The 13,237-nt window shown below is 45.3% G+C and overlaps 2 protein-coding genes across 8 annotated transcripts in view; one reads left to right on the top strand and one right to left on the bottom strand.

The window, feature by feature from the left end:
* The window catches only part of LOC117676286 (uncharacterized), a 43,847-nt gene extending 42,937 nt beyond the window's left edge, over window positions 1–910 (bottom strand). For 5 of the 6 annotated variants that reach the window (XM_060694266.2, XM_060694265.2, XM_034435667.3 and 2 more), the window contains exon 1: window positions 749–886. The gene's annotated coding sequence lies outside the window, so the exon portion shown is untranslated. Of the gene's footprint in view, window positions 1–748 lie in introns of all 6 variants that reach the window. The other variant, XM_034435666.3, reaches the window with a different exon arrangement.
* Window positions 556–11,521, top strand: LOC117676287 (acyl-coenzyme A thioesterase THEM4-like). 2 transcript variants are annotated; one of them, XM_034435669.3, is made up of 7 exons: window positions 556–980; window positions 3,649–3,854; window positions 4,895–5,054; window positions 6,081–6,243; window positions 7,944–8,054; window positions 8,858–8,982; window positions 10,224–11,521. In XM_034435669.3, exons 2-7 carry the CDS (start codon window positions 3,723–3,725, stop codon window positions 10,277–10,279), a joined length of 747 nt encoding a protein of 248 aa, XP_034291560.1. In that variant the 5' UTR covers window positions 556–980; window positions 3,649–3,722; the 3' UTR covers window positions 10,280–11,521. The 2 variants fall into 2 exon arrangements, with proteins under 2 accessions (XP_034291560.1, XP_034291561.1); XM_034435670.3 differs by lacking the exon at window positions 556–980 and adding an exon at window positions 2,562–3,290.
* The last annotated feature ends 1,716 nt before the right edge of the window (window positions 11,522–13,237 follow it).

Below are 13,237 nucleotides of genomic sequence, written 5' to 3'. Positions count from 1 at the left end.
TTTAATGCTGGTTCTTCTCTGCCAGCAACCTCTGGTCACGTTTTTGTCCGCCCGCTGTAAAGTCAAGTCCTTTTGATGCCAAAGGCTGCGGCTTCCTGCCCTTCTGACACAAGGAAAGATGCTGCCAGCTGCTTAAAAGGAAGAAGGGTGGTTTCCTTGGGGAACTCTGCACATGCTCAGGGGATGCCATTCCCTTGGGGAAAAAGGGGGATTTTTGCCCCTTGCACAAAAGCACTCCAGCGCCAGAAAGGTCTTAAATGAAGGTTTGGGGCCCCTGAGCATGTGCAAAGGGCCCCTGCTTGGGCAAAAAGCACTAAAGGGAGGGTCCACCCAGGTTGCGATTGACACTCCCCTTGGCCAATCAGAGAAGCCGCTCGCATACGTCAGCGCCCGCATGAGTCAGGCATCCTTGATGTTGCAAGGCTGGCGCGTGGCTCGTCACGCCACGCTAGATTGGCATTCGGTTTATCCAATCGGAGGGGAGGAGTGCTTAGGAGAGGCGCTAAGTGAAATATGATTGGACGCGTTGTTGGGCCGGACTGGCACTGCTAAAGCCCAATCCAAGAGAAGAATCTCAGAAGAACGGAGGAGGCGGGAGAGCGCCTGATTGGATACTTCGCCTTCGACCCTCAGAGGCAAAGAACGCCCGGGTAGGAAAGGGGGATTAAAAATCGCTTCAAAAATGACACGGGGAGCCAACAAGACTCCATCACCTCCTTCGCCATGAGTCGTGGAGACATTTCCTTACCTCAAAGCGCCTCGGCGCGCGAGAGCGCCCCACGGGAGGGCGAGCGCATGCGCCGCGCCTCGCGCCCCGCGCCCGAAGGCGAAGAGAGCGCGGCGCGCATGCGTCGGAGACAGCAGCCCCGCCCACGAAGAGAAGGACGCCGCGGCGCGTGGCCACGCCCCCTCCTCGCGTGACGTCAGGACCCGGCGCCACCTCGCGCTCATTCTGCCCTCCGGAGGCTGAGAGGACGGAGGTGGGTCACGCGCGCGGGGGGGGGGCGAGGGAGGGAGGTCGAGGGTCGCAGGTCAGAGGTCACGCGGGGAGGAAGGGCAAGGGGTCGTGCTGGGCAACGGACTCCTGGCGGCGGCTGAGGGGAATGACAGCCCTGCCAGGTAGGCCTGCTGGGCTTCCCAATGGGGGAGGGGGGGTCCCTTCTCATCCTGGGGGGGGGGTCACTTAAATAACCCCCATTTTCTTGCTTTGGCCTCAAAAGTTCCAGCCTTCCAACTTTGTGTACATGTATGTATGTATGTATGTATATATGTATGTATATGTGTGTGTGTATATGTATGTATGTATGTGTATGTATGTATGTGTATATATATATATGTATGTGTATATATGTGTGTGTGTTTGTGTGCCTATATATGTGTGTGTGTATTTATTTATTTATTTATTTATTTATTTATTTATTTATTTATTTATTTATTATATTTCTATACCACCTTTCTCCCGTAGGACTCAAGGCGGTGTAAAGTCAAGAAAAATGTAGACACACAAACATCATAAAATTGCTAATTAAAATTATTACTTAGTTTGGTCAATTCAATAGAACCTAAAATTAGATAACATTTTTAAAACAATCACATGTTCATATGTTTAGCCCCGCCTGTTGGAACATCAGGGTCTTGAGGGCACGGCGGAAAGCACGGAGATCAGGGATATTCCGTATCTCCGGGGGCAGTTCATTCCAAAGGGTTGGAGCCCCCACAGAGAAGGCCCTCCCCCTGGGAGTCGCCAGTCGGCATAATTTGACTGACGGTACCCTGAGTAGTCCCTCCCTGTGAGAACGAACTGGTCGGTGGGAGGCTATTGGTGGCAAAAGACGGTCTCGTAGGTACCCAGGTCCTAAGCCATGGAGCGCTTTAAAGGTGATGACTAACACCTTGAATCGCACCCGGAAGACCACCGGGAGCCAGTGCAGCTCGCGTAGGAGAGGTGTTACATGGGCGTAACGAGCTGCGCCCATAATCACCCGCGCAGCTACGTTCTGGAGCAGTTGGAGCCTCCGGGTGCTTTTCAAGGGGAGCCCCATGTAGAGAGCATTACAGTAGTCCATACGGGAGGTAACTTGGGCATGAGTGACCGTACGCAAGGAGTCCCGGTCCAGAAAGGGACGCAACTGGCGGATCAGGCGAACCTGATAAAAGGCATCCCTGGCCACGGCTGTCAAATGTTATTCTAAAGATAGCCGTGAATCCAGGCGGACACCCAAGTTGCAGGCCCTCTCTGTGGGGAGCAAGATCTCATCCCCAATTGTCAGTGATTGTACCAGCTGACTATACCGGGACATATATATGTATGTGTGTGTTTGTGTGCATATATATGTGTGTGTGTATATATGTATGTATATGTGTGTATGTATATATGTGTGTGTGTGTATATATATGTGTGTGTGCATGTATGTATGTATATATGTTCCTGGAAGTTGAAGTCCACAGGTCTTAAAGGGGCCAGATGTGATTTAATTAAATATTAATATTTATAATAATAATAATAATAATAATTTATTAAATAATAAATTGTGATGACACATTTTACATGGGCCTGGCTTAAGATGGGAACCATCAAGAAAGAAACGGAAGGTTTAATACTGGCTGCTCAAGAGCAAGCACTACAAACTAATGCCATGAAAGCAAAGCTACAAAAATCCTCCGACAATCCAAACTGCCGACTTTGCAACCACAAAGTCAAAACTGTTTCACATTTAATATGGGAATGCAGCAAAATCGCACAAACTGATTACAAAGCTAGACAGGGCTGAGTTGCTAAATTAATCCACTTTATTAATCGTTATGTAAAAAATACGACTTTGCTGTATCCAAAAAGTCATGGGAACATAAAGTGGAAAAAGTTATAGAAAACGAGAAGGTGAAGATCTTGTGGGACTTTCGAATATGGACGGATCGTCACTTGGAACACAACACGCCAGATATCACAGTTGTCGAAAACCGATACATACAATTTATTGACATCGTGGTACCAGGAGATGCCAGAGTGGAAGAAAAAGAACTGGGAAAAATCATGAAATATTGCGACCTGGCCATCGAAACTACACGGCTATGGATGAAACATGTAACCGTGATACCCATTGTCATCGGGGCACTTGGTACCATGTCCAAGAATTTTATAACATACAACAGCAAATTGCAGCTTCCTGCAATAACACCAGCGGAACTGCAAAAAACTGTGCTACTTGGAACATCGTACATCTTAAGAAGATGCTTGGTTGATCCCACGGACGCTGGCAGCAACCCCTATCAACCATCAGCCCCAGTCAATGGTATTTGTGATGCATTTTTAAATGTTCAGTTGACTGAGTTTCTTATTTAATGAACAAAGATAATAATAATAATAATTAATAACAATAATAATAATTATTATTATTGTCATTATACGTGTATACACAGTATACCCATATAACGAAATTCACTTAACGCCCAAAGACCAGGTCCAACACGCATAACAATCCCCAAACACCCCCCACCCCCCACAAATTCCCCACCCCTAAAACCACCCAAACATCCACACAACAGACCAAATCACTAATAAGTTAAGAGGGGAGACTTAAGTTTAGCGACAAGATTAAAGCTGGATCTGGAACATTTGTAGTTAAACTGTCACTCGCATCCTTTTGACAGGTGGAGTTCTGCCGTTTTTCACTCTTGCATCGTGGGTACCTGGAGGAAGTGGACTCCTTTGAATTGCACAAGTCATGCTGAGGCACTGGGCAAGGCTACGGAGGGGTCTTCCTTGCTTCGTGACCCCTAGAAACAGGGCGCAGGGCACAATCCCCCCCACGGGGGTCCCCCAGCGTTTCTCCCACAAGCTACAAGGAAATTCACCGGTCAGTATCAAAAAAGAATTGCCAGTCCATCTTTTTTCCTAACCCACCCTGAGAATATTTGAGGGGGGGGAGGTAAATTTGGGGAATAACTTTGATTTGCGGTTAATTTTCGGCCACCGTGTTCATGCAGGCTCTGGTTTTGTCTGATAAACGCTGTAGCTTGTTGCATGCATCGTGGCCAGGTTTTAAACCAGGGTGGATAAAAATCGATGATTTTTTTTAAAAAAAAATCAGTGTTTTTTGTTTGTTTGTTTAAATCGGATTTCTTTTATTTTTATCAAATTTATTTTAATGAAATGCTTTTGGAGCAAAAAAAATCTATCTAAAGAGAGTTTTCTTTAAGATATATTAATAATTTAGTTTATTCGGCATGAAATGGAGCTTTATTCTGTCACAAGAGGCTGTATATTGTGCAATATTGGGACTCTCGGCGAGTCAACAGCAGGTCAGGAGGAGCCGCTTCGGGACAGAGGTGACAGTTGCTCTTTAAAAATTATGATTTAAATCGAGTTTGATTTAAATCAAGCCTTTTTATTAGTGATTTAAATCATGATTTAAATCGTGATTTAAACCGACTTGGTTTAAATCAAATCCACCCTGTTTTAAACCAGGGATGAGCACCTCTGGACCCTTTAAAACCTGTAGATTTCAACTTCCAGGAATTCTGGGAATTGGAGCCCACAGGTCATAAAGGGGCCGGAGTTGCCCGTCCTTGTTCTAGGAATCTAAGCCTAGGAATCTTAAGTTCTAGGAATCCTAATCTAATCTAAGTTCTAGGAATCTAGAATCTAAGGAATCTAAGGTGGGTGACCCAAACAGATACCTCTTCCCCATATGATCAGGGCAAGTGAACTTCAGAAATTTGAGGCATGTTTGAAGTGGTTGAGTTTAAATTCCTCCCCTGCCCCCTTGTCTTCCCCTCTGCGGTTATTTTACTAACATACTATGTTGGGCTAATGTTGGGGGTTGGACTAGAAGACCTCCAAGGTCCCCTCCAACCCTCTTGTTCCACGTTCTAATGTCCACTTTCTGTTTTTCAGGCTTGGTTGGTCACATCAGAAAAGAGTAAAGATTGGGCTGTCCCCAATCCCAGCTGGAGCCAAGAAATGATGATCCAGTTCAACCGATTCATGGAGATGACGAAAGATGGCAGATGGAGGAAGCTGCCATCTTACCGAAGTTACTCTGATCATCTTCCAGGCAAGCTTTTCTCCTTCCTTCCTTCCTTCCTTCCTTCCTTTCTTTCTTTCTTTCTCTTTCTTTCTTTTGCTTTCTTTCCTTCCTTCCCTTCCCTTTTCTTCCCTTTCTTTTTTTCTTTCTTTTCTTTCTTCCATCCTTCCGTCCATCTTTCTTTCTCCTCTTCCCTCCCTCCCTTCTTGCTTTCCCTTTCTTTCTCTCTTTGTTGTTCTAGTTATAAAAGAGAGGACCCAGTTGTAAGTGACTTTTTTCCAGTGCCGTCATAACTTTGAGTGGTTATTCTGGGAGTTGAAGTCCACAAGTCTTAAAGCTGCCAAGTTTGAAGACCTCTGATGTAGATAATCAAGTTAAAGGGTTTTAATGCAAGAATTGAATATGATGATATATATATTGTGTACAGTTAAAAAGTGAGGGATTTTGCTAAATATATTTAGCAAATGGAGAAATAAGATAATTAATTGATGATATACGACATTAGGAATTAAAGGGCGGATAGTGATACTGTTTATTATGTATTAGGAAGAGATTAAGATAAGATGAAATACGGAAAAAGAATATTATGGTCGAAATTGGAAATATGTAACATGTACTGGAGGGGGAGGAAGAGATGAAACAAGACATGGTGAAAAATTATGAATTTGTGATTAAAAAAAATTATATAAAAAGAGATGAATATGGAAAAAGCGGGAAGATTGGAATAAATCATAAAAATTAATATCTATAAGATGTGACCCGGTCTACACTCTGTTCATAAAGCATGTATAATGGAAGAAAATTTTTAATAAAACTTGTTTACAAAAAGAAAAGAAAAGAAAGACTCAAGAGACAATTGCACAGACACGAGATCAAAATTCAGACGCTCGGCAACTGACTCGTATTTTAGCCACGGCAAGAAAATGGGGCAAACAACACTGCCTCGCTTAGAGCAGAAATTGTCGTAGTTGTAAGATGAGGACCAGCTCTAGTTTCATTTGGGGGGGGTCCAACTTTGACTGACGTTGCCTTTTTTTTTTTGGGTCGCTTCTGCAGAAGGACTCCAGAAGGAAGAACTCCAAAGCCAAAAACGCCGCCTCTTTCTCCGAAATATCGACAGGGAAGGCATGGGCTTCGAGTACGCCATGTTCATGAACCTGTCGGAGAAGAGGGTGGCGGCCGTCTTCCAAATGGGGCCCTATCTTGAGGGGCCTTCAGGGTGAGCTTTAAAAAATAATTCAGAATATAGAATCAGAATAGAGTTGGAAGGGACCTTGGAGGTCTTCTAGTCCAACCCTCTGCTCAGGCATGAAAACTTAGACGATTTCAGACAAACGGCTGTCCAGTCTCTTCTTAAAAACCTCCAGTGATGAAGCACCCACAACTTCTGGTGGCAAGCTGTTCCGCTGGTTAATTGTCCTCACTGTTAGGAAATTTCTCCTTAATTCCAAGTTGCTTCTCTCCTTGATTAGTTTCCATCCGTTGCTTCTTGGTCCTACCCTCAGGTACTTTGGAGAATAATTTGACCCTTTCTCTCCTTTGGGGCAGCCCCTCAAACATTGGAAGGCTGCTATCATGTCATCCTCTAGTCCTCCTTTTCTCTAGACTGGCCAAGCCCAAAATCCTGCTAGAGAGACGAAGCTTCGTGCTAAATCCTGCCTTCCGCTGATTCTTGGGAATAAATAGGTTGGGGAAAAGTTGGACTTCCCAGTGAAAAATAAGACCTGGGCTTAAGTAGAAGAGGCTTGACATCATCTTACCTCCTTCCTATTCTGAAATTCTGACTCAGGCACTTTTCTTAAAATTATTGTGTCAGAGTAAGGGGCCTCCGTTTCCCTCCCACGTTGTTGATTCGCTCATCCGTTGTCTTGAAACTACCTAGGATGAGAAACACAATCAGGGTTTGATGCCAGGCGTTGTTAAAATCTTTGGAGCCTGGCCAGACCGTCTTTCTGGAAAGATTTTGCAAACGTTTACAGCTATTCCTCGACTTAAACGACCACAATGGAGTCTCCCCGTTACGGCCGAAAGTCGTGATGGGGCGGGAGTTTGGACCTGGGTCCTAAATACCTGTTAGGGAGGGTCCATTGCAACTTTGAACGGCTGCTAAGTGACTGTCATAAATCGAGGACTGCATTTTATCATATTTTATTTATATATTAAATTATTGTATTTTATTCCAATTTCATTTTAAACTATTCCAATTTCATTTTAAACTATTTTGTTCCAATTTCATTATAAACTACTTTATTCCAATTTCATTTTAAACTATTTTATTCCAATTTCATTTTAAATTTCATCCAATCCCATTTTAAATTGTTTTTAGCATATTTTAGTAATAATTTGTGTCTGGACCTCTGCACTTGGATATGGCCCAAGGGCTAACCAATAAAGTAAACTAAATAATAATCATCATCATCATCATCATCTTCTAACGAGAAGACTACCTGTACAGTTATTGGAGTTTTATTCCAATAACTTTTTATTTTTTTTATTATTGGAGTAATACTAATAATAATAGAATAGACCAGGCCAATACAAAAGAAAGAGAGAGAGAGATTTATTTTTGGGCCTAGGACACAGCATAAGGGCAAACCAAAGCGTATTTCCTGGTAGAAAGCAGGCGGCCTTTGCATGTTTTTTCACAATTCGAGTGACTGAACTTTCAACCAACCTTTCGATCGACGAGCTCAGCGTCTTAACCACTGAGCCACCGCGTCCCTTTTGCTTATGGGTTAATCGTTAATCAACGTGGATCTCTTTGGAGCATCCGCTGGGCAGCTCAGCCTGCCCGTCCTGGTTTTTCCACGGTGATAAATCCCCTCCTCGCGTTCACCTTTTGTGCGTTTGCAAGCTCCCACTTTCCGCAGGCATCGGTGGCTCAGTTTTTATTTTTGCTTTATTTCTGCCTCTGTGAAGGTTCACCCACGGCGGGGCCATCGCCACCGTCCTGGACAGCATGGTGGGGAGCAGCGTCTTCTCCGTCAGCCGCAGGATAGTGACCGCTAACCTCAACATAAACTATAGGAGGTCAGTGCCTTAAGAAACGAGAATTTGAATTGAGGACTGAATTGAAGAAGAATCGAAGTCGGAATGGGCCAGGTTGGGTCAACTGTTCCAGAACTGCCAATTCTGAGGCGCAGGGTTTTGTTTTGTTTTATTCTAGGTTTCACATTTTTTATTGAGTGATAAGGTAAAATAAGATACAGAATGCGAAAGTAAACAGGAGAACGGAGGGGAGGAAGAGGGGGAAGAGAAGTGAGGAAGGGAAAAAAAGTTGACTTTTTTTTTTTTAATTTGATTTATATGCCGCCCTTCTCCGGAGACTCAGGGCGGTTTACAATGTGCTCAGCAATAGCCTTCATCCTTTTGTATATTTATACAAAGTCAGCTTATTGCCCCCACAAACTGGGTCCTCAATTTACCTACCTTAGAAAGGATGGAAGGCTGAGTCAACCTTGAGCCTTGGTGAGATTCGAACCTGCAGTAATTGCAGGCAGCTGGTCTTAATAACAGGGTGCTTTAGACCACTGTACTACCAAGACTTTTGACTTTGTTGCGGTAAAATAAGGCATTGCCGTCAAATCACCCCTTTTTTTGTTTGGCCATAAGAATATAAGCAAGCCATTTCTATAAGGTTCAGCGTTTGTATTTTGTATAGAGTTTTATTTGAATTGTCTAGACAGGCTGCCCTTGATTTAAAGACCGGCAGTAGAGCCCCAAATTTCGGTTGCTAAGCGAAATATTGGTTAAGTCACCTTTCTTGCCACGGTTGCTAAGTGAGGAACACGGCGTCTCGTAACCATTACTGGAGGTTTTTTCCCCTCTTTCAGTCCCGTGGCATTGGGCTCCGTGGTCCTGGTGGACAGCAGGGTGGACAAAATCGAAGGCAGGAAGTTCTTTGCAAGCGGCGAAATGCGGAGCACCGATGGACAGACCCTCCATGCAGAGGCCACGGGTAGGTTTTGGCAGTGACATTATAAAAAAGATGTTGAGACTCTAGAAAAAGTGCAGAGAAGAGCAACTAAGACGATGAAAGGCCTGGAGACTAAAACATATGAAGAACGGTTGCAGGAACTGGGCCTGGCTAGTCTAGTGAAGAGGAGGACCAGGGGAGACAGGATAGCATCTTCCAATATTTGAGGGGCTGCCACAGAGAGGAGGAAGGGAGTCAAGCTATTTTCCAAAGCGAAAGAAGAAAGAAAGAAAGAAAGAAAGAAAGAAAGAAAGAAAGAAAGAAAGAAAGAAAGAAAGAAAGAAAGAAAGAAAGAAAGAAAGAAAGAAAGAAAGAAAGAAAGAAAGAAAGAAAGAAAGAAAGATCTGAGTGAACCATGGATGGACAGAAGAAATGGTCTAGTGAAGAGAAGGACCAGGGGAGACAGGATAGAAATGTTCCAATATTTGAGGGGCTGTCACAGAGAGGAGGAAGGGGGGTCAAGCTATTTTCCAAAGCGAAAGAAGAAAGAAAGAAAGAAAGAAAGAAAGAAAGAAAGAAAGAAAGAAAGAAAGAAGAAAGATCTGAGTGAACCATGGATGGACAGAAGAAATGGTCTAGTGAAGAGAAGGACCAGGGGAGACAGGATAGAAATGTTCCAATATTTGAGGGGCTGCCACAGAGAGGAGGAGGGGGGTCAAGCTCTTCTCCAAAGCACCTGAAGGCCAGACAAGGAAGAATGGATGAAAACTGAACAAGGAGAGATTCAACTTAGAAATGAAGAATTTTCTGACAGAACAATCAACCGATGGAACAAAAGTTGCCTTCGGAAGTTGTGGGAGCTTCCTCACTTGAGACTTTCAAGAAGAGATTGGACTGCCATTGGTCAGAAAGGGTGTAGGGTCTCCTGCTCGAGCGATGGGGTGGACTAGATGACCTATAAAACCCCTTCCAACTCTTGTTAACCTGAAGTCTGGTTATTATAGAGTCTCCGTCGCAACTTTGAATGGTCATTCAACGAACTGTCGAATACCTGTAGAGAGTCACTTCAACCTGCCTTCTTCAACCTGGATTCCCCCTCTTACCCCCAGACTACAGTTCCCAGAATTCTAAGCAGCATAGCCGAAAGCCCTCCGGGTGTTGAGAAATATAGGTTAGGGGCAGCTACCCTGATTGCCTGATTCAGTTTTCGGTAATATTCTATTTTCCTAGCCTCGAATTGTCTATTTCTCCTTTGTTTCTCTCCTGTTGTTGTTGTTTTTAAGGTCTCTTCATCGAACTGCAGCCCCAGAAAGAAACGGATTCCAGCAGCTCCCCTTAACAGCCAACCACAGGCCCAGCTCTTCGTCCACCTTCCTCTCCCTCGACTCTCCCACTACAAGCCCCTCTCAAGAGTTTCATCGGTATCTCTCCTGCCTTCTTTGCCCAACTGGGTGGAACATCAGCGTGTTGAAAACGGCAGCCCCACACCTGTTTGGCATGGCGCCATTTGTCGTGGAGGTGGTCGGCCATGAGTCCCACAAACTGTATTTCTTGTTGGGTTGTCAGCTCACACGTCTGACCTTGGTGCCATAGTTCATAGAAAAAAAACCCAGTGGGTGTTTTCCGGCTGCTTTCGAACTCGCTCCCCCCTTTCTTGGCCCTTCGAGGATATTTATATTTTTACCCTTTCACATGTGGCAGATGTTTTTCTTTCGAGGCGAGCTTCCGAACTGGTGGAGTTGAAGAAAAATTGGATTGTGTGAGGGTCGTTGGGGAGGTGGGAGGTCTCTCAGCTGGGTGGTTTCCTTCAGACGTTTCTGGACCCAACTATGTACCGTCATCAATGCTTAGAAAGGGTGGGGTTTGCGGAGTGGAGGAGGAAGAGGAGGACTCTCAAAAGCGACAATTTAACCCAGGGGTCGGCAACCTTAAACACTCAAAGGGTCACAAAGGTCCTGACCAGAAGCCCCCCTCCCCTTCAATTCTGGAGCTGACCGGAAGTCCGCTTCCCCCACCATAGAGTCTCCTCCTAGTGCAGCATCCTTTTTCCTCTACCTGTCCTAACCGAAAGCCCTATCAATTGTGGAGCAGACCAACGATGGAGCTGCAGCAGAGGGATGAAAGAGCCACACGCGGCTCCAGAGCCCACCGATTGCCGACTCCTGATCTAACCTATATCCAGATCGTCACTTTTGAGAGCCGCTCTTCTTAACCTTGGGGATGGTTTCAGAGAATGAGTGACTTCAGGAAGGGAGACCCCAGGTGCTTTATTGTCCAATGGGGCAGCATTACCTGGTTGCTCCCTTCCTTTTGTCAACGACGCCTGCGAAGGTTTCTGCCCATGTGCTGGTTATCACAGCATCCCGCATTCCCCATTGTCTGGGCCTCTTCACTGGGTCTGCTCGGAGTTTGTGGGGTGCATTGACCTTACGCCTTGTTAAACGCCTACCTCTGCTCCGCCTTCTGAGCGAAGGAAGGATTGTTAGCACTTAAACCTATTTTTACACAAAGTATTTTACATGTTGGCTTGAGTAACCGTGAGATTGCAAATGACAAATTATAAATGTAATTTATTCTCTTATGCGTCTGCTCTTATTTTGTCCTTGTGGGAAACGGGTTTGCGCAAATCCCTCTTCCGGATTTTCCCGATGCCGGCTAAGGAGAAAAACAGTCACGGGTCAGGGATGGAAAAAGAGGCATATGCGGTCATTTGTTAATTTTAATTAAGGGTCCCCCAGGTGGAGAAAATACTCGATCATCTCTGCTTGCATCACTCAGCTTTCCTCTTGACATCTTCAATAACCAGTTAAGCAACATGCTTGTTTGATCTCAGTGAAAATAGCACCATTTATCATGGAGGTGGGAGGCCATGAATCCCACAAACAAAATTTCTTGTTGGGTTGTCACCTTATAGGTCTGACCTTGGTGCCAACAGTTCTAAAACCCAATGGGTGTTTTCCAGCTGCTTTCGAACTCGCTCCCCCTTTTCTTGGTATCTATATTTTTAGTCTTTCAAATGTGGCAGATTTTTTTTTTTTTTTGCTTTTGAGGCGAGCCTCTGAACTGGTGGAGTTGAAGAGAATTGGATCAGGATTGGACTGTGGGGCTCTTGGGGGAGGAGGGGGGTCTCTCAACTTGGGGCAGACATTTCGCGACCCAACTAGGTAATATCATCAGTGCTAGAAGGGAGGGGGGTTTGCATCAGTGGTGGGATTCAAATTTTTTTACTACTGGTTCTGTGGGCGTGGCTAGGTGGGCGTGGCAGGGGAAGGATACTTCTAAGTGCTTTGTAGAAGAGTTGACACTTACCTTTTGTCAACTCACAAAGCATCCCTGGCCTGTTCTCGAGTTGCCATAGGCCGGGGGGATGGGAAACCAGCAAAATGGCACAGCAACCAAAGACAGATGCACATTCCACGCTTATCTCTCTCAAGGCTGTATCCCAGGGTTACCTACAGCAGCTGAAGGGGAGTGACCTCTACAACCCTCGAAATTGTTCCGTTGGCAAATGTGACACACCCTGGGGGGAGGAGGGAAACAGGGTCATAATTGGAGCATAAATGACGTAGGGTCAGAGCTGGCTTCACTTGGGAACATGCCGACGTGAAGCTCCTAAGAAATAACTGGATTTCTTTTGAAGCTTGGCTCGAGGCTCATGATTAGGGGTTAGGGCTAGGGATAACCTTTACACCTGTGTTTTATTACATGTTGGTTTGAGTGACAGCGTGGCAGTTGCCAATGAGAACGATAAATGTAATTACTCTTTATTGTGTCTTGTTTCATCCTTGGGAACCGGTTTGCGTAAATTCCTCCTGTTGTTCTTGATTTTCCTGATGTCAGCTGGGAGCTCAGGAGAAAAAATGGCCACAGGTCAGGGATGGGGGAAAAAAAGAGACCCTCCCCAAATCCCTCGAGTCATACAGTCATTCATTAATTTTAATTTAAGGGTGGAGAAATACTCTAAAGGGAAGTCCCAGGTTGGATTTGGAAGATGGAAAAACCTCCCAAAACAAGCAAACCTTATTAAGATACAACTGGAGGTTCGCAGGGGTTCGGAAGAACCTCTAGCTAAGATTCTGTGCAGTTCGGAGAACCCCCAAATCTCACTTCTGGCTGGCCCCGCCTACCCCTCCCCTCCCAGGAGTCCCCACATGGCTCATTTTGGATGCAAGTAAGTGCAGGGCGCGTGCGGAGGCTCGGGGAGGGTGAAAAATGGGCCTACCGGAAGGCCAGAAACGGGGCCGTTTCCAGCCTCCGGAGCCTGGGGAGGCCGTTTTCACTCTCCCGGAGGCCCGAG

Source organism: Pantherophis guttatus, chromosome 18 (genome assembly GCF_059756535.1).
Source record: "Pantherophis guttatus breed Tessera chromosome 18, ASM5975653v1, whole genome shotgun sequence".
NCBI classification, from domain to species: domain Eukaryota; kingdom Metazoa; phylum Chordata; class Lepidosauria; order Squamata; family Colubridae; genus Pantherophis; species Pantherophis guttatus.
Note: the sequence above shows the minus strand (reverse complement) of the source record. Positions and strands in the feature narration are given on the sequence as shown.

Excerpts from the sequence above, each read along its gene's own strand:
- LOC117676287 (XM_034435669.3), top strand. The coding sequence starts at position 3,723 with ATGCTGAGGCACTGGGCAAGGCTACGGAGGGGTCTTCCTTGCTTCGTG. Across the intron at positions 5,055-6,080 it reads TTACTCTGATCATCTTCCAG|AAGGACTCCAGAAGGAAGAA; the intron begins GCAAGCTTTTCT and ends TCGCTTCTGCAG. Across the intron at positions 8,055-8,857 it reads CTCAACATAAACTATAGGAG|TCCCGTGGCATTGGGCTCCG; the intron begins GTCAGTGCCTTA and ends CCCCTCTTTCAG.